General features: G+C 45.5%; 1 protein-coding gene across 2 annotated transcripts in view; it reads right to left on the reverse strand.

Annotated features, from left to right (window-relative positions):
• The window catches only part of GRHPR (glyoxylate and hydroxypyruvate reductase), an 81,681-nt gene that overhangs the window by 33,989 nt on the left and 22,469 nt on the right, over nucleotides 1–25,223 (reverse strand). For both annotated transcript variants that reach the window (XM_077475364.1, XM_077475363.1), the window contains exons 3-5: nucleotides 17,382–17,454; nucleotides 17,174–17,290; nucleotides 13,265–13,353 (exon numbers count right to left, since the gene is read on the reverse strand). In XM_077475364.1, the coding sequence (XP_077331490.1) occupies nucleotides 13,265–13,353; nucleotides 17,174–17,290; nucleotides 17,382–17,454 (279 nt within the window). The remainder of the gene's footprint in view (nucleotides 1–13,264; nucleotides 13,354–17,173; nucleotides 17,291–17,381; nucleotides 17,455–25,223) is intronic.

A 25,223-nucleotide genomic window follows, 5' to 3' on the forward strand; every position in this document is an offset into this window, starting at 1 on the left:
GGTCAACATGTTCGGTCCCACCCCGAGGGGCTCTAAGACTAAGGCCGCGTACACACGCGTGGACTGTTCGCCCAACTTTGTCCGCTGAACAGTGTTTGGGCGGACAGTCCGCTCGTGTGTGGGCTTTCAGCGGACAGTTTCAGCGGACAGTTTGACGAACAAGGTTTTTCGGAAATTCCGTAAAAAACTGTCCGCTGATACCTTGTTTGAGCGAACAGTCCGCCCGTGTGTAGGCTTGTTCGTCAAACTAAGTTCCGCGCATGCTCAGAAAGGATTTACACGCCGAAAGTTATAATGCAGTGTATAGGACGTCGTATTTTTCGTCCCGTCGTACGTGCCGTTCACGTTATCGCGCACGGTTTCAGCAAACTGTTCGTTCGTCGTGTGTGGCCATGTCCGTCCATGCTAATTTTGAGCGGACTGTTTGCCGAAACTGTTTGACGGACAAAGTTGGGCGAACAGTCCCCGCGTGTGTACGCGGCCTAAGACTATCTTAATGTAGGCCCAATCCACGCGATCGAATGCTTTTTCTGCGTCCCTCAATAGGATCAGGTATGGCATGGGGTCTAGGCATCCATGAGCCAGTGAATGAGTTGGATAGCCCTAATAGAATTATCCCTTGCCTCTCTGCCTACAATAAATCCTGTCTGGTCCGAATGGACAACAATGGGCACAAGAGGTTTCATGCAGTTCGCCAACATTTTTGAAAGGATTTTTCGATCTGTGTTCAGCAGTGAAATGGGGCGGTAGCTTTGTGGCAACATGGAGTCCTTACCGTCCTTCGGGAGCACTGTAATATGGGCTAGAAGGACATCCGAAGGAATTTGGCTACCTTCTGCTATGGAATTTAAAAATTTACACATTGGACATATTAAAAGCGGCAAGAAGGTAGCATACTATGTCTTGGTGTAGCTATCTGGACCAGGACTCTTACCCCCTGGCAGGGACTTCACGACCAACTCAATTTCAGAAGGGGTAGTAGGAGATTCCAGTGTGGATCGCTGGTCATTACTAAAAGGAGGGAGGCCTGCCGAGGTTAAACAGGTATGTATATTAGACAACTCAGCTGCCTGGGCATCAGGAGCTAGTTGCATGCCCAGGTTGTAAAGGTCAGCATAGTAGTCACGGAACACTGATGCTATTTTGGAGGAGTGAGTCTGAGTGGGTGTATCTCCACCAGGGGAGCAGAGCTTGTGGATATGGCCCTGCACCCATTTTTTCCCCACAGGGCCCTAGCCAGCATCCGACCACACATGTTCCCGTGTTCATAAAATTTGTGAGACAGGTAACTTTGGTGTTTTCTGATCTTGTGTTCCAGTAGGCGAGCAAAGAGCTCTCTAAGTTCCGTTAGTTTGTTTAGTGCCTCAGGGTCTCTATGACTCCTATGCCGGACCTCCTCCTCTTGGAGGGCACCAAGGACCCTCAGAAAGTCCACCTGGCGGGCCTTCTTAAGCTTTGCATCCTGGGAAATCAATTCTCCTCTCAGCACAGCTTTGTGACTTTCCCAGACTATCCCCTTACTAAGGTCGTCACGACGTGTTTTTTTTTTTTTTTAAATAGTGGGTGAGGACTTCCATGACACTCCGAGACTACTGCAGCATCATCCAGTAAGTTCTCATTCAGCCACCAGGACCAAGTCCTACGGGTACCTTCCGGCAGGTTAAGGGTAACAGCAGTCGATGTGTGGTCTGAGATGGTAGTGTTCTCAATAGATGCCAACTGCATTGACTCGAGGGTAAAGTGGTTGACACATAAGAGGCCGATACAAGTATATGCATCGTGGACCTTTTGAGTAATAGCTAAAGTCTCATCCAGAAGGGTGGAGAATTCTCCAACTATCCACTAGAAGGTAGTCCTGGAGGGTTTGACAGAAGTATTTAATGAAGGCATGAGAATTAGTCGGTAGACTATGACGGGTCTAGGAGGGGGACCAGGACCATAATTAAAGTCACTGCCTATTATCAAGGAGCCCTCCCGGAATTCTCCCAATTTTTCCAACACTGCATCTATGAACGCAAGTTGGCCTGAGTTGGAGGCATATACAGAAGCAAAACGTATACTTCCTCCCATGGAGTGTCCCCTTCACAAACACATAGCGGCCCTGAGGGTCTGACTCTCCCCCCCCCCCCCCCCGGGTTGAAAGGGGCAGGATCTATGGATTGCTATAGCTGTGCCCTTGGACTTAGCCAGGGGGAGTCGTACTAAGAAACCATTAGTTAAATAATTTATGAGGTAGCTTGGGTACTGGCTGGGTGGTAAAATGTGTCTCCTGCAAGAAAACTACCTGGGTTTTCAGCCTCTTTAGCTCCCACCATAGCTTGCTTCTTTTATGTGGAGAATAGAGACCCCGAACATTATATGAGATAACCTTGAGCAATGCCATAGACAACTATGAGGGATGGCGCTCCTTGGAGAACACCGACGGGCACGGCGAGAGCGAAGGTATAGAAGGCATGTCATAAGAGCACAGGGATAAAAAAGAAAAGAGAATGAAAAGCAATAAAAAAGAAAAAACACATGTAAAATTAAAAAAATTAAAACATTGGAGTATGACATAAAACACATAAATGGACTGGGGGTAGCCAGCCCCTTAGTTGGGATAACTGTAGATACAGTAGGAGGGGTCTTCCCATAGTAAAGGAATCACCCAGCTGCCGTCCGTGATCCATTCCAGGATCTACACCTATTAAAGTGCGGCCTACAGGGGGTATGTGAGCCGGCAATATAGGGTCTGAGAGGCTCCTCCTCGGACCACCACAGCTGATTAGGTGCTATGGAGGTAAGGGAAGCAAACTTATTGGGCCTAAAAGTTCCAAACCTAGACATGGGCCCCAGGTCCAGGGTGTACACAGTCTGGGAAAACGCCACAGCTTTGCTGGAAAAGTTCAAGCCTTGGACCCGGACCCAAGTTGGCCTTGTCCAGCAGAAAAAAGAAATAAAAAAGGGGGTAGGGGGATCAAGTGTGACCAGCAATAGCATACAACAGGGCGAGTCTGCCAGAGCATAGTCAGGTCTTCACTCCTGTGAAGTAGAAGGACCAGGGGAAGAACACGGGGCATTACATTGACGGTTTCGTATGCAGCTTCTGCTTTTAGTAGGTATCCAGGGTTGAGGGAGTTGAATGACAGGTAAGTCCACTGCCCCTCTCCAGTCTGGAGAAAAAAAAAATAAAAAAAAAAAAATCGACCGGGTCTAGCCCTAAGTCAGCCAGAAAGCGTGGTAGGCCATCCTTGGTATGCAGCGTGGTTTGGCGGCCCTCCTTGATGACCTGCAGGTTAAATGGAAATCCCCAGCGGTAGGCAAGGCCTGCTTCCTGAATGGCAGCCAGCAGAGGGTGAAGTGCTCTACGTTGCATGAGAGTACGCCTGGAGAGATCTTGGTAAAGGAAAATTTGGGCCCCAAATTCAAAATATGGTTTCCTGTGCATTCTCTGCAGGATGCGATCTTTAAGGGTATATTTGTGTAGTCTGCAGATAATGTCCCGAGGGTTGTTGACATCCGGAGACGGGGGCCTGAGTGCCCTATGGCTCAGTCGATCTCAATGGGGACAGTGTTAGGTAGTTCCAGAATTTCCTTGAACACCCCAATCAGAGTGCGTACAATATCTTTAGGGCCTGTGGCTTCGAGTAGGCCTCGGATACGTATATTCGTTTGTCTTCTGCGGTTTTCAAAATTGTCCATCTGGCATAGCAGGGACTCAATCTTCTGATCCTGTGTAGCACATCAATCAGTTAGCAGAGCTATAGTAGGGAGAGCTTCATCAAATCACTGCTCCAATATCCCCAATCTGTTCCCTAGCTGGGTGGTATCAGACTGGACCTGTGATATGCCCTGCTTAAGAGCCTTCGACACTCTGTCAGCAAAGCATTCTAGATCAATCCCTCGTGGGGAAAGACCAGGATATGGTGCTTCAGGTCTCCATCCCCCATAAGCTCTGCCATGTCCGATTCTCTATCATGAGAGGGAGAGGAGCCCAGGGAAGCTGGAGTGGCAGAGTCGCTTACCGCCCTTGCCAATGGGAAAGGAGAGGCTGCAGCCAGAGACATCCCAGCCGCATTGTGTGGTAAGGCCTCCTGAGCAAGCGCCATCTTGAAACCCCTCGTCTCTGGCCAGTGGGACTCCGGGAAGAAGGATTCCAACTGTCCGCGGCAGGATCGGTCAGTTTGCAGTGGCTGGGAGAAGGTCTGGCGGCGTTGGGACATGTTCAGGGTCTCCTGTGAGTGCAATCTCCCCCATTTGAGGCTTCAGTAGTTGCGACGGTCACAGAGCTGAGCAGACACACATCTTCACTCCTCCATCATCAGGACACACCCCTGCCACTTCTGAGCCTTTTAAAACGTCAACTTCTTCTGGCGTCCCCACACTCGAGGGTCGGAAGGAAACCCCAGCCAGACAACCCGCCTCTTCCTCCTGCATTTCAACGGCCAGAACCACTTGCCGTCCTGCCCCCTGGAAGCAACGTCACCAGTCGTACGGGACTAATAACCAACATGCCGAGAGCTTCAGCTTCTCTCGGCATGCACACACAGCACAACCGCGGCCTCCGAGCACTTGGAGCGGGATCTCCCAACTGGCCATCACTTCTATGAGCCAGACGGGAAAGAAGAAACCGAAGTACCCCTCTCCTGTGCTTGGGGGGGGGGGGGTGCGCTGGGCTGGGCTGCACAGTGACGGAAAAGCCAAGCAGATACTGCCACCTTCTCAATCATGGAGAGAATGCAGCCCTTCCCCATTAGTTCCCCAGCAGCGCTTCCACCATGGCGGAGCAAACACCAGGACTGATGGCAAGGTGGAAGCAGCCGCTTTTAAAGCGGCATTGTCATGGCAGTATTTACCATGAAGAGGTGAAGCTACGCATTCCCCATGGTGCTGTCCTGAAAGGCAAGGGGAGAAAAAAAAAACAAGGTGAATGGTTTCAAAGCACACTGAGGTACACATATGTGAATTGCTGTCAGTATAGTAATAGTAAATAGAATTACATGACCGAGGTAAAGCATCCAAAACCTTCAAGAGTAAAAGTGTCAAGCAATGCTTTATTTATTCTATAATAATAATAAGAATAGTATGCGGTCAAAAAAGCATTGCGAATGTAAAAATCACATCCTATCCATAAATTACTTTCAGTATCGAATATCTACTACTATGTGAACTTACACACTATATGGTGCAAACAATGTGCAAAAATTACATAATAAATATTTCATATAAAGTAAATGCAAAAAAAAAAAATCCACAAAATGAATAAAATAATCCAATTATTCATACAAAAAAATTAAAGTATAAATAATGTCCACTCAAATGAAAAGAACATTTCACTGTGCTGGAAGTTAGAACCCTTTCACACTGGGGTGTTTTTCAGGCACTTTAGCATTAAAAAATAAAAAAAAAATAAAAAAATAATAAAAAAAATAAAATAAAAAAAAGCACCTGTAAAGCGCTTGAAAGAAGCCGCAACTGCAATCCCAATGTGAAAGCTCGAGTGCGGAGCTGGCAGGGCGTCAAAAAAAGTCCTGCAAGCAGCTTCTTTGCAGCACTTTTGGAGCGGTGAATACACCGCTCCTAAAAGCGCCCCTTCCCATTGAAATCAATGGGAAGCGCCTGCAAAGTGCCTTTGGCAGCAGCGCTTTCTGGACGCTTTTAACCCTTTATTTGCCCACTAGCAGGGGTTAACAGCGCCCCAATAGCGATTGAAAAATGCTAGTAAAGCGCTGCTAGTTTAAGCCGTGCTTTACGAGCGTTTTTTGGGCCCTGACATTGTGAAAGGGCTCTTAAAGCACTTGGGATTTCACATTGGGATTGCAGATTAGGCTTCTTTCAAGCACTTTACAGGCGCTTTTTTTAACGCTAAAGCACCTGAAAAACGCTCCAGTGTGAAAGGGGTTTTAATATATTTGTGTTTTACTTTAAAACAGACAGCAGTTTTTTTTTGTTTTTTTTTAATGATAATTTCACATTAAAGTGGAACTGAAAACTTGTAATTCTAATGAAAAAAAATAAATAAAAATTTAATAAAAATTCAAAAATATGTACTAGCATGTAGGTATTTATGGCAGAAGAGACTATGGGGTTGATTTACTAAAGGAAAATCCACTTTGTGCTACAATGCACTTCAAGTGCACTTGGAAGTGCAGTCGCTATAGATCTGAGGGGAAAATCTGAAATGAGGGAAAGCCGATTATTTTATCACCCAATCATGTGCAAGCTAAAATGCTGTTTCCTGACGCATCATGGCAGCACACACAGTGGGTTGTGACTCCGCCTCCACAACCTGATAGGACTGGTTAGCTATAAGGTTTGAAGAGGAGTCCACCGTTGCATTCTCCTTTTTTTCCTCACCTGTATGGGACATTACGTTCGAGTTCGGTTAGCAAGGAACCCCTTACCGCACCACCCCAGCTAGGTTCAGACTCTCCTACTTGGAAGTCCCTGTCCGTACGGTCTCTAAATGAGCCATAACGCAGGGAGCCCCACTCTGGTGGTCTCAGGGGCAAAAAATTACTAAGCAGCAAGCCTTTTTAAGAAAAAACAACAACAACCTTAAAAAGGTTGTAATAACTGCAGCGGTCTCCCCCCTTTTCCTATCTGTTGAGCTCCCCAACATGTCTCCGTTCTCTGCCTACCTTCTGTTTCAGTCCTCAGTTTCCTTCCTTCTTTTTTCCTTTTTTTTTTTTTTTTCCTTCCTTTTCCCACTCTGGGCATGCTGAGCCCTGTAGTCCCACGGCGCTGTGTCCCTTCCATCATGGCGGTTCCGTCTGGATGTTCGGCGCTCAGGAAGTGACACTCTCCCTTGCCCTCTGCGTTTGCCAGCATCCAAGATGGCGCAGGGCGGCGCAGGCGGCCAGTGCGCATGCGCGGCGGTGACGTCATTCCTCCAGCGACGGCGGGCTATTTAAAAAATGTCATTTTCGTTTTGAAGTGCTGCTTGTGCCTTACACGCCATCTACCAGCCTGATCTCTGCACACAGCCTGCTGCCTTGCAAGACAAGTCCTCCTGAACTCTGGTAAGCTGCTTTTCTTTCATCCTTATGCACTTTGCCATTCATTTATTTGCTGCACCTTCTGCCCATACTCTGCATTGGCTCTTATACTGAAAACCTCTGGTCACAGGTGTACTCTATTCTTCCTCATGGAGACCGCTGCCTTAGTAGACCATCCTAGAACCATAAGGTAAGGGGGCGTATGGATTGGTAAGTAGCGAAGAGGAGAAAAAGAGAGCTCTGCCACTAATACCTTTCATTTTGGTAGCTCTGGCAGGTCTTCGGGGTCATCCCATTCTAAAAGAAAGGAACGTTCCCCCTCAAGACACTCTCACTCTCGGCGAAGTCGGTCAAGGTCTTCCCGTCATCGCAGAGAATCGCCATCCTCACATCGAGAGGAACACCATACCCGTCCTGCGGTTAATACCTGCTGGGTCTGCGGAGCGCAAGCATTACCTAGTAAGCTTGTCTGCCAAGTCTGTCTGGAGGAAGCAACCCGGGACAAGGAAGCGGACGCTAGAGAAGCCTCCAATATTATAAGAGACTCAGTTAAGGAAACGATCCTGCAGGTGACAGCTTATGACCCAATCAGGTCATCTAACTCAGCCTCAACCTCTCATTCTCCTCAGGATCCAGATGACTCCCCAGAGGATGAGGACCCTCTGACTCCTACAGTTTTTGACTTTGCGTTAATAAACCCCTTTGCGAAATCGGTTAAGGAGGCGATCGGTTGGGAGGAAGAGAGAGACGTTCCGCCTAAGTTAAGGAAATACTTCCCTAACCTAAAAAAAGACCCTGAGGTCTTCCCCTTTATCGAAGAGCTAGAGGAGCTCATAAGAGATGAATGGCAAAAACCAGAAAAGAAATCCGGCTTAAATAACAGATTAGCGAAGCTCTATCCCCTAAAAGAGCCAGCAGTGAATCCTCTTATCTCTGCTCCCGTGGTAGACTCATCACTGATGCGCTTAGCGCGCCATGTAACCCTACCAATAGAGGACGCCGTAACCTTTAGAGATGTGATGGATCGCAAAATCGATCTCGACCTTAAGAAAGCCTACTCAGCAGCGGGGGGGGCCTGTAGGCCCGCAATCGCCCTAGCAGCGGTCGGTAGAGCCATCACCTCCTGGACATCTGGAGTTGAAAAATTAATCGCAGAAGCGGCGGACCAAGACAAAATTATTTCAGCTCTGCAGGAACTTAGCCTTGCGGGTGATTTCGTAGCGGAGGCGGCAGTGGACGTTATTCGGTCATCAGCAAGAGCAATGCTGGCCTCAGTAACTTCCAGAAGGGCTCTCTGGCTAAAACCTTGGGTTGCTGATGCGACTTCCAAATCCAGCTGGTGCAAGATCCCTTATGATGGCACTAACCTTTTTGGCTCAAAATTAGATTCCGCAATATCAAAGGTCACGGGGGGAAAATCGGGTCTAATACCATCGGACAGAAGATCCAAGCAGCAGAAAAATCCGCCTTTCAGACGTCACCTTCCGGAAAGGTACCGGGACGTAAGGTCCTATAGACCCGGCAAAGAATTCAAACGGAATTGGCGAAGCACACAACCCTCTTTTGTAAGAGTCCAAAAATCGAAGACAACCGCGCCGGGAGACCAACAAAAATCTTTTTGATGCCACGCATGCCCAGCCCGCAATAGTTGGTGCGAGGCTGAGGCTATTTGCCCAAACTTGGGTAGACAAAATAGAAGAACCCTGGGCGATATCCACCATTCAGCAAGGTCACAGGTGGAAATTCAAGCAAAAACCGCCAAAAAACCACTACAAATCTACCAAGCTACCCTTTTCGCGCCTGAAGCGAAAGCTTTTAGTCAGATACATTATGGAGTTGCTCCAGAAGCAAGCAATTATAGAAGTTCCACAGGAGCAGAGAGGAGAGGGGTTCTACTCCCCCCTTTTCTTGGTGTCAAAGAAAACAGGCGACCTGAGGCCCGTGTTGGATTTAAAGAAGTTAAACCAAATGATTCTAGTCGAATCATTCAAGATGGAGAGTCTCCAATCAATATTACTAGCAATAGGGGAGAAAGATTGGATGCTCTCGGTCGATTTATCCGACGCTTATCTACACATTCCAGTGCATCAAACCTTTCAAAAGTATCTACGCTTTGCGATAGGCAAACAACACTTTCAATTCAAAAGCCTCCCATTTGGGATATCAACGGCACCCAGGACCTTCACAAAGGTGTTACTTCCGGTTATAGCACTACTGAGAGAAAGAGGTCTAAGAGTCCTACACTACCTCGACGATATTCTTCTTCTAGCAGACAGCCGAGAAATACTTCTACGACATCGTTCAATTCTGATTTCCACACTCCAGCAATTCGGGTGGATAGTGAATTGGAGGAAGAGCAACCTGGTCCCAGTGCAGAAGATGGTCTTCCTAGGAGCCGAATTGGACACCAGATCCAACACGGTAGGGCTTCCCCAGGAGAAAATTCGTCCTCTTATCCGCAAAGTGAGAAAGCTACTATCAGTAGAACACCTATCTGCAAGAAAATGCTTAAGTATTCTGGGCTCAATGTCATCAACCTTTCTAATGGTTCACTGGTCTCAATGGAACTCCAGGGTATTTCAGAATTCGTTCCTAAAACAATGGAACGGGGTGTCCATGTCACAACAAATAACAATCACCAGAGCAGTCAAGGAGTCAGTACGTTGGTGGACTCAAACCAACAATCTAACTCGCCGTCGTCCTATCGTTCATCCACTCCCAGAAATAGTAACGTCAGATGCCAGTTACCTTGGTTGGGGTGCGTATCATCTAGATCGGGGAGCACAGGGCCGCTGGCCCTTCTGTCCACAGGGGATAGTCTCGAATGTTCTGGAACTCAGGGCTGCATGGCAAGCACTTCTAACTTTCAGTCCTCTCCTTTCAGGGAAGAATGTCCTCCTGCGTATGGACAACACAGTGGCTGTGAATTATGTCCACAGGCAAGGGGGCACAAGAAGCAAAGTCCTAATGCGGGAAGTACGACCTATAATCGAGTGGGCCCAAGTCTACCTGACGGATCTGAAGGCAGTATACGTACCTGCAATTCACAACCAACTCGCGGACGATCTAAGTCGAATATTTATTTCAAACAACGAGTGGTCTCTCAGTCACAAGGCCTTTACTCTTCTGACACACAAATGGGGTGTTCCCGACATAGATCTGGCAGCGACTCCAGCGAATCGCAAATGCACTCGCTTCTTAGCAAGGACCGCCTATCCAGCAGCAACAGGGATCGACTGTCTCCACCATCCTTGGGAGTTTTGCCTTGGTTACATATTCCCTCCGGTGCCCTTGATAGCCAGGTTTCTGGCCAGACTGAGGACTTCGTCTTCCACGGTAATAGCAGTGTTGCCCTTCTGGCCCAGAAGACCGTGGTTTCCGGCCATCCTGCAATTGAGCACAGAAGAGCCTCTCCCACTTCCACTGTTCCCAGACTTGCTCTCACAGGGGAAATTTCTACACCCGTCACCAGAACGACTACACCTGACGGCTTGGAAACTGAAAGGGAAAGGTTACTAGATCAGGGTTGTTCATTAAGAGTAATATCCACCTTACAACAAGCAAGGAAGAAGTCGACAAACGACATATATAATAAGATTTGGAAAAGATTTTCTGCAATAGCCCAGCTACAGTCCTGGAATCCCCTTTCTCCTTCAGTCTCTCAGGTGTTAGAATTCCTACAACTAGGCCTAGAGAAAGGCTTAAGATCAAGCACTTTAAAAGTTCATGTCTCTGCCATATCCGCAATGACAGGAATCAAGTGGGCCTTAAATCCCCTCATCATCCAATTTCAGAAAGCATGCCTAAAAATAAGGCCTCCTAGAAAACCAATTTTTCCGACCTGGGACCTATCGATTGTCCTGGAAGCTTTAACCAAAGAACCTTTCTCGACGGGGGGATCAATATCCCTATGGGACTTGACACTAAAGCTATCGTTTCTAGTTGCAATCACATCGGCCAAGAGGGTCTCTGAGCTGCAAGCTCTACTAATCAAAGAACCACACCTAGTTTTCTTCCCAGACAGGGTCGTACTCAGACCTTCGGAACGGTTTGTGCCAAAGGTAGCTTCTAGCTTCCACTTTAATCCGGAGATCAATCTTCCCGTATTTCTCAACACAGATGGAAACCCACACCCTCTGGACGTGAAGTCTGCAATATCCGCCCACCTGGAGGCTACCGCTCCATTCAGGAAGTCAGAAAACCTCCTCGTCATTCCGCATGGCGCCAAAAAAGGTCAAGCGGCTTCCTCAAGAACAATATCCTCATGGTTGATTAAAGCCATCAAAAAAGCATATCTAGTTCAACATCTTCCAATACCGGAAAGCCTGAAAGCGCATTCGACGAGAGCGATGGCGACCTCATGGGCAGCATACAGCAGAGTATCACCAGAGACTATTTGCAAGGCAGCAACTTGGTCATCAAAAACCACATTCATGTCTCACTATAGAATAGATCCGGCTCAATTAACCACGGTTGAGTTCGGGAGATCAATTATTCAATCAAGCTCATCTATATCCTGTACTTGAGTAAATAAAGAAAACTTCTAAAACGCACCCTCCCATGTAGCGAGTTATTTCCCACTGTGTGTGCTGCCATGATGCGTCAGGAAAACGGAAAATTGTATACTCACCTTTCCGTAATTTTCCTTTCCTGACGCATCCCATGGCAGCACACAGGATCCCACCCCTCTAAGGTGATAGTTACTGAGAATGCAACGGTGGACTCCTCTTCAAACCTTATAGCTAACCAGTCCTATCAGGTTGTGGAGGCGGAGTCACAACCCACTGTGTGTGCTGCCATGGGATGCGTCAGGAAAGGAAAATTACGGAAAGGTGAGTATACAATTTTCCGTTTTTTTTTTCCTTGCATGTCCCCCTCAGATCTACAGTGACTGCACTTCCAAGTGCACTTGCAGTGCAAAGTGGATTTGACTTTAGTAAATAACCCCCTATGTCTCTTCTGCCATTAAATCTCTTCATCTGCCTGCTAGCAATTTTTACTAATTTTACAGACAACTGTGCATGTGTGCAGTGTCGGGTGCTGAGACACTTACTCCAAGTAACTCTTGTGAGTATGCGTAGAAGGTATGTCACCCCAGCCAATCACCCCAGTCAATCAAGTTTAGGACCCAAAAGAAGACAAATATGCTGTGCATATCAGCACATTATGGCTAAAGCCTACCCACCATGATGCTGACTTTAGTTCAGTTTTTCAGAGCAGTAACACAGAGCAACCAATTAGAATTCATCTTGTACTGCTACTTTAAGTTTTAATTAATCCTATACTTCCATTTAGTACTTAACTCTGTATAATTCTGACTAAGGCTGATTAAAGTGGTTCTAAATGCTCAGCTTTTATTTAGTTAATTTGCTGCTTTTAAGCAGTGTAACATGCCCCAAATATTTTTAAATGCACCAGTGAGGCCAAACACTTTCACTCCCCTGCCTCAGAACCCAGTTTCCCTGAGCTTCTGAGTAAGGGATGGCATTCACTGGATTACAAAGTGAGGACAGGAGAAGCATGCACACTGGGAGGACAGAGGAGAGAGAAGGAGGAGCAGCTTGCTGCTCTAGACAATTTCTGGGAATGGCTGCATGCCGGGAGTGTGTATGCAATGGTGATAACCATGGGAGGCTGTAGATCAGGGGTGTAAAACTAAATTTGATTGCTGGCCACATCAGCATTATGGTTGCCCTCTAAGGGCCAGTTGAATCTGTTAGACTTGATGTCCAGAGCAACACCCCCTCCTATAGCAGATATCAAAAGTCTCCCCCCGCCCCCACTATTAGAAGTCAAGAGCACCCCACACCTTTACCTTGTGCTGCTGCCAGGAAGAAGCTGGGGCAGAGCTGGGAAGCAAAAAAGTGCAGGGTCTGGAGGAGGATCAGAGGAGGGCTGCCATGTCTGCTGAATGCTGAGACTAGGGGAGGTGTAGACAAGGGTATACTGTGGCTGCAGAGAGGTGCAGAATCACAGGACCACAAGAAAAGGCCTGGTGTGCTGGATTCGGTCCTTGTGTTTGACACGTGCTGTAGAAGGAGACCCTGAAGTAGTGGACAGCAGTGCCAGCACTGAAAGGATGACATGATTCGGATGAAAGGAAGAAGTTGTACACACCAGGAAGTAGCACATGGAGATGTTTTTTTCCACCAGTATTAGACTAAAAAAATTGAAGCTTTAGTGTAACTTTAAATTATACTTTTTCCGAGAAACCTCAATAAATAAATGCAGAATTGTGAAAAGAAAGCTGATAAACTGCACTTAGAGCAACATTTTACATTCATTACCTATTCTTCCCAAGCCAATGATTCCAACAGTGCTGTTAGACAATCCATACCCACACATCCACGTAGGAGACCATGATTTCCATCCTCCACTTTAAGACAAAAAAAATGTTAGCATAGGTTTTTAACATTTTTTTTTTTTTTTCAAATAACGTTTTTATTTTAGTTTAGAAAAATAAAACAGCAGAACAAAAAAAGGTACAAATATAGATAATGGACATAAGCAGAAATGAAGTTAAGAACACGCCTAGTGAACAGCAATAAATTTGTGGAGGAGGAACCCTCCTCCGGTCTTTGGCATTGCACATTTCAACAGTAATAACAGTGCCTCAAGTAGAGTATATAGCGTACAGTACCTTGAGACCGATGCCTCACTTAACTTTACATAATTAGCAGCCAGATAAAGAAAAGGAAAATAAATAAAATGTATTTTTATTGTGCAACTTGGTTATAATAGGACAGAGAATTACAGAAGTACATAATGAAGGCCATAATACTGAATTACAAAATATAATGATATAAAAGGGTACATATAACCTGTGCATTGAGCCTTTAATAAGTAGAACATATACTTGATTATATTTGGCAAACAGTACCGATGTAGGTCATGGATTAAGTTTAACCCTGGTAAGGTCTTTGAATCACGAATATGACTCCATTGTAACTATACACCATTGCTCTCAGGGCAACTATAGGGTTATTCTTGACTCCCCCCACCCCACATATGGTTTCCTCCAGGATTTGACCAGTCTCAAGAGGAACATGGCTGCTCTTTTGGACAATAATATGCATGCATTTACATAAATAGAATATTTACAATATGAATATAAGGCTTCCTAAAAAAAAAAAAAAGAGAAAATAAAGGGCTTTAAAAGTACCAAGTAAAAAAAATGAACTACAGAAAAGAACCGCCCCTCTTTAAAATAATCACATTTTGTTTACAGCCTGAACTGAAGACAGACACAGATTTTGTTTTATCCAGCTGTATTTACTCTTCTGCAACTTATAACATCCAAGTGAAAGATACTGTACAACACCAACATACCAGAAAAAAGTCAAAAACAGAATTACTGAGTAGGAAAAAAAAAGGATAACCCAGATAACTCTTGTGACAGTATTTTGTTGAACCACATTTTACTTTAATTACATCATTTAGTCTGTTGGGATATGTCTCTCTACTAACATTGCACATCTACTCTTTGCAATATTTGCCCACTCTTTTTTGCAGAACTGCTTAAGTTCAGTTAAATTTCATGATGACTGTATGTGGGCTGCAGTCTAAGTCATTCCACAGATTTTCAATGAGGTTTAAGTCTGGGCTATGAATAGGACATGTAAGGACATTCACCTTTTTCTCCTTCAACCACGGTGTGTTCCGTTTTGCTGTGTGCTTTGGGTCATTATGTTAGAAGGTAAATCTTCTTCCTATTGACAACTTTCTGGTAGAGAGCAGCAGAAATTTGGTCAAGAATTTGATGGTATTTTGCCCCATTCATTTTTCCTTCTATCCTGACAAGTGATCCAGTCCCTGCTGCCTCATGACAGGACATTACCACCTCCATACTTTAATGTAGGAATGGTGTTATTTGGATGGTGGGCTGTATTAGATTTCCAGATATATTGATTGGTGTTGAGGCCAAATCATTAAATTCTAGTCTAATCTCACCATAACACCTTTTTCCATGTGGTCTCAGAATCTTCAAGGTGCATTGCCTTTCTTGAGACGTGACTTTTTTCTTTTTAAATGGAAAAAAAATGTTGGATTTTATATATAGTTAGTTTGGACTTGGTACCTTTAAAGTCCTTTTGGTTTTTTTTCCCATTAGGGATAGAGATTTTTATATACGAGTATGTGTATACATACACACAATTGTGCTCATAAGTTTACATACCCTGGCCGAATTTATGACTTCTTGGCCATTTTTCAGAGAATATGAATGATAACACAAAAACTTTTCTTTCACTCATGGTTAGCGTTTGGCTAAAATTTATTATCAATCAACCGCGTTTACTCTTTTTAAATCATAATAGCAACAGAAACTACCCAAATGACCCTGATCAACAGATTACATACCCTGGAATGTTTGGCCTTGGTACAGACACAGAAGGTGGCACACACAAGTTAAAATGGCAATTAAAAAGGTAAATTTCCCACATTTGTGGCTTTAAAAATTACAATTAGTGTCTGTGTAATAGTCAATGAGTTTGTTGTTAGCACTCACATGCATGCACCAAGTAGGCTAGACACTAAGCCACAAGGAGGTAGAAAAGAACAGTCATCTTTTTGGAGAGCAGCCTGCATTTCTCCTGTGGTTACCTGTGGGTTTTTCCTTTTATCCTGGGAAATTTGTCCTCTATTTGTGGCTGCAGTCTTTCTTGATCTACCTGACCTTGGCTTGGTATCAAAAGAGCCCCTAATTTTCTACTTCTTAATAGGCGATTGAACAGTACTGACTGCCATATTCAAGGCTTTGGATATCTTTTTATATCCTTTTCCATCTTTGTAAAGTTTCATTACCTTGTTACGCAGGTCTTTTATTGTTCTTTTCTACCTCCTCATGGCTCAGTGTCTAGCCTGCTAAGTGCATCCATGTGAGAGCTAACAAACTCATTGACTATTTATACACAGACACTAATTGTGACTTAAAAAGTCACAAATGTGGGAAATTAAACTTTAATTGCCATTTTAACCTGTGTGTGCCACCTTCTGTGTCTGCACTAAGGCCAAACATTACAGGGAATGTCAATTTTTGATCAGGGTCATTTGGGTAGTTTCTGTTGTCATTATAATTTAAAAAGAGTAAACACAGTTGATTGATAATAAATGGCTTCAGCCAAACACTAACCATGAATGAAAGAAATGTTTTTGTGTTATTCATATTCTCTAAAAAAACGGCCAAGAAATCATAAGTTCTGCCAGGGTATGTAAACATATGAGCACAACTGTGTATATATTTTCATTGTTTAGGATGTGGTACCTCTAATTAGGATTTAAGGTGTACGGTGCCTCCCCTTTTTATGTTGGATTTGGTGACCCATTCTGCATTTTCTGTGTAATAATTGCATATTCAATTGCATGAGCACTAAATTTACAGTTATAGTATACATAGCAAATATTTCTAATTCATACATGGCTGCTTTTTTATATTTACCATAATAGCAAGAGGCTAAAACCAGACATTAAAGCAAAACTCTACCCAAAAGGGGAAGCTCCGTTTGGTGAGAGCCCTAGGTTACTGCTGCTGTCAAATGCCTGTGGGGAAGGAGCTGGGGCATGGCTTACCAGAAATGTGTGTGCTTGGGAGTGTGCTCACACGGATGCCCCCATAGCATGCGGCTTGCTAAGGAGGCACCAAGAGCACAAAGAAGCTGAAAGTGCCAGCAGGAGGCTTCCAAAAGAGGAGGGATCTGAGGGGTAAGGGAGTGCTCTCTGCAATATTGTTGAACAGGCAGGAAAGTATAACCTTTTTTTTATTTTAATTTAAAAAAAGTAGCCTTTATTTATCGCTTTGAAGCATGTCTTAACCCAAGAACAAGAATGTAATATATAGAAGTTTACCAGTCCTTAGATGTGGTGGGTGCATGCTTTTTCTTTTTGTCAGCCTTTTTTCTTTCGCCTAGTGATCCTGTCAGTAACACACTTATTGTCCTGAGGTGACAAAGCTCACTCGCTGTACTTCGGAGGAGGAGTGTTGTCATCCTAGGCTGCTCTCCTGAATTTGGAATACAAATATCTCCCCCTCACCACATCTGTATAAAATAGGGGGAGGTATTGAGTAGTTTACAGATGGGAACTGGGGATTGTTTTCTTAATATACTTCTAGTAACCTAATCATAGCTCAGACCATGATTACACTGTAAACTAAAGAGTTATCAAATGACATTATGCTGCATTCTTTCTTAACTGCTTACCTTTTTACCTCTTGTATAGCTTCTGGCAGGCGTCGACACGTGGCTAGCAGTAAGGCTACACTTAGCTCTGCTGTGGCCTCAGTCAACACATCTGGTGTGTAGCCCACTCTGATTCCACTGTACAAAACACAGTCAAAAGTGAATAAAATCGTTATGTCATTAACATATAAAATGTAACTCATAAATCTTTATGGAACAAATTACATACCGCTTTTTTATCTCATTGATTGTTAGGTGGTCAAAGCCCACAGACAATGTACTGATAACCTTGAGATTTGGCCCTGTAAATTGTAACAAGAATATAACAAAATTAGAATGTTCATATGTTAAAGTATAATTTTGTTAGTGTTTTCTCCACAATTGCATCTAAAAGGATGCAGAACTTTACTCGCATTCAATTTTTTTCACTAACAAAGAGCTGTATACAGTACCAGTTACTTACCGGTAGCTGTCTTTCTGGGAAAGCTTCCAGGACGGCACACCTGAGAGATGAGAGGCTCCTCCCTACAGGAAACACAATCGACAGCTGTTTTAAGTACCCACCCTTCCCCTTGATCCTCCGTTTGTAGAGAAGTAACTCCTGAACCCGGTTCACAAGGGAAATCATTCCTCATAGGCACTCACCTTCTAGTGTTCTAGAATTTTCCCTCCTCCAACGGGCGGGAAGTAGGCCTGCCGTCCTGGAAGATTTCCCAGAAAGACAGCTACCGGTAAGTAACTGGTACCTTTCTCAAGTCATCTTCCAGGACGGCACACCTGAGAGGATAAACAAGTACCTCAGGCCTACCTTAGGGTGGGGCCACTGCAAGACCCTCTTGGCGAACCTTGGTTCTGCAGTGAGCTTTACCTCCACTCCATATGCTCATATGCTTGATGAAGGTATCTTAGCTGGATTATACGGCTGATCTGCAGGTCTGCTCCACAGATGTTCCTGCCTTTTCCGCTTCGGATGCAGTATCTAGGCGAAATGGGCTCTTAAAGATGGAATCAGAAAACATGTTAAACTTGTAGGTTAGCAATGTTGCCTATCTAACAACCATGGCCTTTTGTGCCTGTAGGTGCTACTTAGAACCACTAAAAAAGATAAATCAGAGACCTGTGTAAGACAAGGACACTACATTAATCAATAAGAGGGCCTGTCTTAACACTACCCTAAAACTGCAAAAAAAAAAAAAAAGGGGGGGGGGGGAGGGCAGGCCCTGACAGACAACCTTTTTTGTTCCTTTTTATCTTTATGTCAGCAAAGGCTAAAGGGAAGCCTACTTAAGGGTAATAGATTAACAGAAGCTTGATCCCTGGGTTTAAGGCATGCCCAATCTATAGCTTTACTTATGCCTGAGAGCTTACTTCAGGAGCTTAAAGTCCCTAGCAGGAGTAGACTACCCATATTGCTACGTCTAGTTTTGCTAAAGGGGCGAAATGAAGGCCATGCACCGAGCCGAAACCTATTCGATCGGGTATACATCTTTATACTTCAGCCTCAGGCCCTAATACTCCTCTGAACAGAACTCTCTAAGTTCTTACTAAACATGGCGATTCATTATCCCTCCTCCAGTGTCCCATAACCCTACAGGGCTTCAACCCTAGGAAATGGTTATGGCATCCCTGAATGTAAGGGGTCGAGGTTTTCTGACATGTGGCATCTGCAGCCCAAACTCCTGGCCCCTCCATGGAAAAGAAGGCTGAGTGTGACTAGCTAAACCCATATATCAAATATAGGAAGAGACTCAAATCTGAACCTCAATGTAGACAAACAGTCCTCACAGTCTGGTTTTCTGATGTGCTGCCAAGATGTAAAAACATTAAGACACAAGCAAACCCTAAATGCTGCGTATTTCTGAAGTGCAGCTAGCTAGGTCATAACTGATATATAAATACAGAAAGGACAGGAACCCCCTTTACTCTTGCGTTTGACTGATGTACAGCAAAACAAGGCTATAAATATAAAGGACAGAAAGACCCAAACTTCTATGTTGCATATTTCTGGCAAACTACCCAATACAATTATAAGATCAATATGAACACTAGGGCTGCAACTAACAATTATTTTCATAATCGATTAATCGGCCGATTATTTTTTCAAATAATCAGATAAAAGCACAAAAAAAAAAAATGTAACGTTCAATTTTTTAGTTTATTTAAAAGTAATAATGAAAAAACTGAGTGTAACACTCAAACTGCAGAATAAAAAAAGTTTAACATTACACAACTTTGCAACAGTACAAAAACAAACATTCTGAAAAGAGGTGAACTATAATTTTTTTTGCAACTAGAAGTAAAAAAAAAAAAAAAAGTGCGGAGACCTGGTGTAATATGTATGTATTGTACAGTTTTATAAAAATAAGTGATTCTTCAATATTTCTATGCACTGTTATTCAACACCAATGACGGGGGGGGGGGGGGGGGGGCGCTATTCCTCCCGGGGACAGCAATGACGGGGGGGGCGCTATTCCTCCCGGGGACACCAATGACGGGGGGGGGGGGGGGGCGCTATTCCTCCCGGGGACAACAATGACGGGGGGGGGGCGCTATTCCTCCCGGGGACACCAATGACGGGGGGGGGGGGCGCTATTCCTCCCGGGGACACCAATGACGGGGGGGCGCTATTCCTCCCGGGGACACCAATGACGGGGGAGGGGGGCGCTATTCCTCCCGGGGACACCAATGACGGGGGAGGGGGGCGCTATTCCTCCCGGGGACACCAATGACGGGGGGGGGGGGGGGGGGGGGCGCGCTATTCCTCCCGGGGACACCAATGACGGGGGGGGGCGCTATTCCTCCCGGGGACACCAATGACGGGGGGGGGGGCGCTATTCCTCCCGGGGACACCAATGACGGGGGGGGGGGGCGCTATTCCTCCCGGGGACACCAATGACGGGGGGGCGCTATTCCTCCCACTGACACCAATGACGGGGGGCGCTATTCCTCCCACTGACACCAATGACGGGGGGCGCTATTCCTCCCACTGACACCAATGACGGGGGGCGCTATTCCTCCCACTGACACCAATGACGGGGGGCGCTATTCCTCCCACTGACACCAATGACGGGGGGCGCTATTCCTCCCACTGACACCAATGACGGGGGGCGCTATTCCTCCCACTGACACCAATGACGGGGGGCGCTATTCCTCCCACTGACACCAATGACGGGGGGCGCTATTCCTCCCACTGACACCAATGACGGGGCGCTATTCCCCCTCACTGACACCAATGACGGGGCGCTATTCCCCCTCACTGACACCAATGACGGGGCGCTATTCCCCCTCACTGACACCAATGATGGGGCGCTATTCCCCCTCACTGACACCAATGATGGGGCACTATTCCCCCCCACTGACACCAGTGATGGGGCACTATTGAAGATTGGAACGATTTGTGGTCCCAACCCTTTAAACACCCGATATCTGCCAGGGATAGGCTGATCCAATTTAAGTTTCTCCACAGGAGCTACTACACGCCAGCAAGACTGGCGAAGATCTACGGCCATGATCAAGCAGAATGCTGGAGATGTTCGGTCACCCCAGCTGATGCCAGGCACATCTTTTGGCTATGCTCACACATACAGGATTTTTGGAAGGAGGTTACGACATGTATCTCAGATCTCTTGATGGTGCACATTCCGCTAACTGTGAAGGTTTGCCTACTGGGGTTGGTAGAGGAGGTAGTGCCTATGAGGGCCTTGCAAACCCTACTCACTATTCTTTTATATTATGGGAAAAAGGCAATATTACTTAAATGGAAAAATGCCAGTGCTCCTGATCTTAACTTTTGGAAGAGCTTGGTTAATGGTATGCTGCCATACTACAAGGCTACATATATAGCCAGGGGGTGTCTTAAGAAATTTGATAGGGTGTGGTATGAGGCTGAAGACACTGTGGGGTAGATGGTCTCCTGGGGATGAGGATACCGGACTATTGAGTGCACGATGACCCTTGAAATACAACTGGACACGGAATGATGTAAGGAAGGGGGAGAAATTCTGTTATAGGTATGTGAGTGGAGGGCCCTAGAGCGGCTGGGGACATGTATGTGAATGGCAACAAAGGAAGGAATTCATTGGGGACATTCTGACTTTAAATTAGGTCTATACGATCTACTGTGAGCTGTGACAAAATGAGAGGGGTGATATGGGTAGTAGATAGGAGCTATCAATGTTAGTCAGGAATGACTGGGCCCTGCGAGGCCTTTTTTTTTTGGTTTATTGTTTTTCCTTTTTTTGTTTTGGGCCATGTCACGCTGATATGGCCTGGATTTATGCGTGTTTAAAATGTAATCTTCAATAAAAAGAATTTTATAAAAAAAAAAAAATAATAATTATGGGGCACTATTCCCCCCCACTGACACCAATGATGGGGCACTATTCCTCCCACATTGGTGTTTCTGGGGGGGGGGGGGGAATAATAGAGCCACATTGGTGTTTCAGCCGGGGGGGGGGGGAATAATAGTGCCCCATTGGGGGGGATAGTACCACATCATTGGTGTCCCCGGGAGGCGCTACTCCTCCCAGGGACACCAATGATGGGGCACTATCCCCCCCAGAAACACCAATGGGGCACTATTATTACCCCCCCTGCAGAAATACCAATGTGGCTCTATTTCCTCTCCTCTCTCTCCCAGGAAAGCAAATGATGATGGGGCACTGAATGTTGTGTGTGTGTGTGTGCTTTTACTGGGTACAACTTTTAGCCGATAGCGCTACCTTTTTTCACACTGTGTGCAGCTCGGCTCAGTGTCCTCCTCACAGATTCTCGCCCTCGCCTCTCTGTTCAAGGCAGCAGCGGGCGGGGCTGAGATCTGTGTGAATGATCATGTGACATCAGTGAGGAGGAGAGGCGCGCCGCGGACGTGCAGCGGCGAGTGCGTGCCTGGTCAGAGAGCAGCGCCGAGGACACAGGTCGGATGACATAAGAGGAGAGGATTTTAGTTTTTTTTCAACTGACAGGCTGAATCGTTGACAACGATTTTCATTATCGATAATATCAATTAATCGTTGCAGCCCTAATAAACACCAACTCCCGTGTTGTGCATTTCTGCTATGCCACAGGGTAAAATATGGAACACAAGACAATCCTTTTTGTCATGCACTTCTGTAGTGTAGTTCAGATAGAACCAACACTGAGAAAGGACACAAGCAACCTGCAGCATTGTGTTTTTCTGAAACAGAAAGCACCAACAAGCTTCAATCTTGAGTATTTCTGCTGTGCAACAACATAAAAGCAGACACTGAGGAAAAAGACAGACAGCCTTTACAGCTGCAATCTTTCGGGTCTGCTGCAAAATAAGACAATAACGCCATGATGAGTATTCCTGCTGTGTAGAAAAACCTCAACCAGAAGGGACAGATAAGCTTAGGGCTCCCACACCTGTGCGACCCAACCTGTGACTTAGGACTGCAAGACACATGATAAGTCATACACTATGGCTTCCAATGGGTACCATTAGTGTCTGTGCGACTCCAGCAGTCCCAGATTCCTGGATCCACAGACCTCAAGATTACACAGGTCGCAGGGAAAAAAAATTGCAATTTTCAGGTCGAACAAGCAAGGGGTCCCCAATGCTGTGATTCCCTGGAGGATTGCAGCCAACAACCCCCTGCTGTGTTTTCCTAAGATGCAGAGAGGTAGATCAATGAGAAACACTGCTCACTGCTGTGCCTGATATACAAACGATAAGGCAGTAAATATAGGACATACAGGACACAAACATTCAATCTTTGTGTATGTCTAATGTGTAGCAATATACCAATACTGAGCAGAGATGCCACCATCCTCAATCTGTCTCTCAGCTGAGCAGCAAAAACATTGTGTCTTATGTGCAACAATATAACAATTCTGAATAGCACATCCATATTGAAGCGTTTTGGCCTTGCGACTCAACATGTCAAATCGCATGGCTAAAATCGGCACACCACTTTGGATTACCAAAGGCAGTATATGTACTACACTTGGCAGGGGTTCAATTTATATTTCTGCTATGTAGCCCAACAAATTCGAACCATCAATTTTCACTGCTGCCTTTCTGATAAGGCAGTAATACAGGACACAAAACCCCACAGACCTTAATCCTGTATATGTCTCATGTGCAACAATAAAAAACACTCTGAATAGAGATAGCACATCCTTATTGAAATGATTTGTCATGCAACTCAACATGTCAAATCGCATGTTTAAACTCGGCAGCCATTGCCGTTAATAGCACTGTCTGAATCAGCACAACGCCACTCAAATCAGGACCATCAGACTTCACTGCTGCCTTTCTGATAAGTAACCACCACCAAGACAGTAATACAGGACACAAAGCCCCACAGACAGACCTCAATCTTGTGTATGTCTGATGTGCAGCAATCTAACCATTATGAGCAGAGATGTCACCAGACTCAATGATGTGCATTTCTGCTGTGCAGCACAAAACCAGAAAGTAAAGACCACCTTCACTGTTGTATTTTTCTGATCTGTAGCCAAACAAAGCAGTACCTTTCGTATATAAAGGACAGCAAACAAGCTTCAGTGCAGTACATTTCTGATGTACAGCAATATAGCCCTTATGAGCAGAGATGTCACAAATCTGAATGTGTATTTCTGCTGTGCCACAAAAACATCCCAGCAAGGACAAACCTTCACTACTGAGGTCTACTGGTGTGTAGCCAATGAGGAGTAATGGTCTATACTTTTATGAAATAACCAACAGGCAATTTATTTCATAGGCATAGCCTGGGCTGTAGATACTAAACCTTCACCACCAGTGAAGGAACAAATCCTAAAATGGTTGGACACCCTACTATAGTAGTAGTTGTCCTACCTTACCTCCATAGACTGAGCAAACACTAGCCAGCTCATACCCAGGTGGGGCTGATTAGCAACTAAAGTCTCAATGAGCCCAACCCTAGAGACCAATTTAAGACAGCCTCTATAAGCGGTGGTTACCAATTTAGCCTGGGGGTAAATAGCTACTTGCAGGCTTCAAACAAGCAATTATGTAGCTCTTGCATAGGTTTGCACAGAAAATCCTCAATTAAAAAGGATGTAGGAAGTGATCTATGGTGAATCGCCTTTAGATCTGCCACTGAGTGGATTGTAGCCCAAACCAAAAAAATTTTTTTTGTTTTTTTTCTTACCTCTTACACTATAATATAACCACAGTGTAAAGGTGGAGTGGGAGGTTGGAGCTTATGAAAGTTACCTATAGCAAGCAACCCCCAAAAGGAGGATCTGTCACAAGGGAACCCCTACTGTGCCACACAGAAGCTTGGTCCCTGCCCATCCTTGAATGGTAGGTCAGCTTTTAAGCATCATGAAGCAACTTCAGATTCCTAGCAGCTGGGCCAATAGGGCCAGTAACCTAGCACCTGCTGACCAGGTGAGCTTCTGAATCCACCAACCACTGCACAATTAATAACTTGTTCAGTGGTATACCTGGCCTGTAATTAACTTTGTATCTACCAGGTCCCCTCTGTATGCTATATTCATCCCTACTAATGTACCACAACTGGGCATGTAGGGAGAGGCTGGCAACCTACTGCTGCGATAACCACAGTGTCTCTGCTATAAGAGGGAGCTGTGGCTGGTGGTTTTAGCAGTGGCGTTTGGGCTATTTGTATCCCCGAACCCCAGGTTCTGCACTGCACCAGTCAGTATATACACGGGGAAGGGGGGGAGCAATGGCCTACCTACCTCTTTCCCATCTGAGGTGGTTTAGGCACACTCGTTCCTCTGCACCACCTGTCCACCATACAGCGTCTCTGATGCAAGAGGAGCTGCAGCTAGTGTTTTTAGCAGAAGCTTCAGGGCTATTTGAACCCAGTCCCCAGGGGAGATTATCTCAAATGCCCAGAAATCCTCTGGCTGGAATTGGGGATTTTGCAGCTAAATTCCCAAGGCAAAGGAAAGTACTCACCGTTGTCGTCTTCCCCTTTTTGCCACAGCCAGCAGGCTTGCTTTTCCATCCTTATGGTCCACACGCAAGGAGGATAGCCACCAAAGTGCCCCCCCCAACTGCTGTCCCCATAGGGAGGTGCAAGGTTAGGCTGTGTCCTGCACTGTACCAGTCAGT

The sequence above is a fragment of the Lithobates pipiens genome, unplaced genomic scaffold (genome assembly GCF_037356315.1).
Source record: "Lithobates pipiens isolate NorthernLeopardFrog02 unplaced genomic scaffold, aLitPip1_a1.2 Scaffold_13, whole genome shotgun sequence".
Taxonomy (NCBI): Eukaryota; Metazoa; Chordata; class Amphibia; order Anura; family Ranidae; genus Lithobates; species Lithobates pipiens.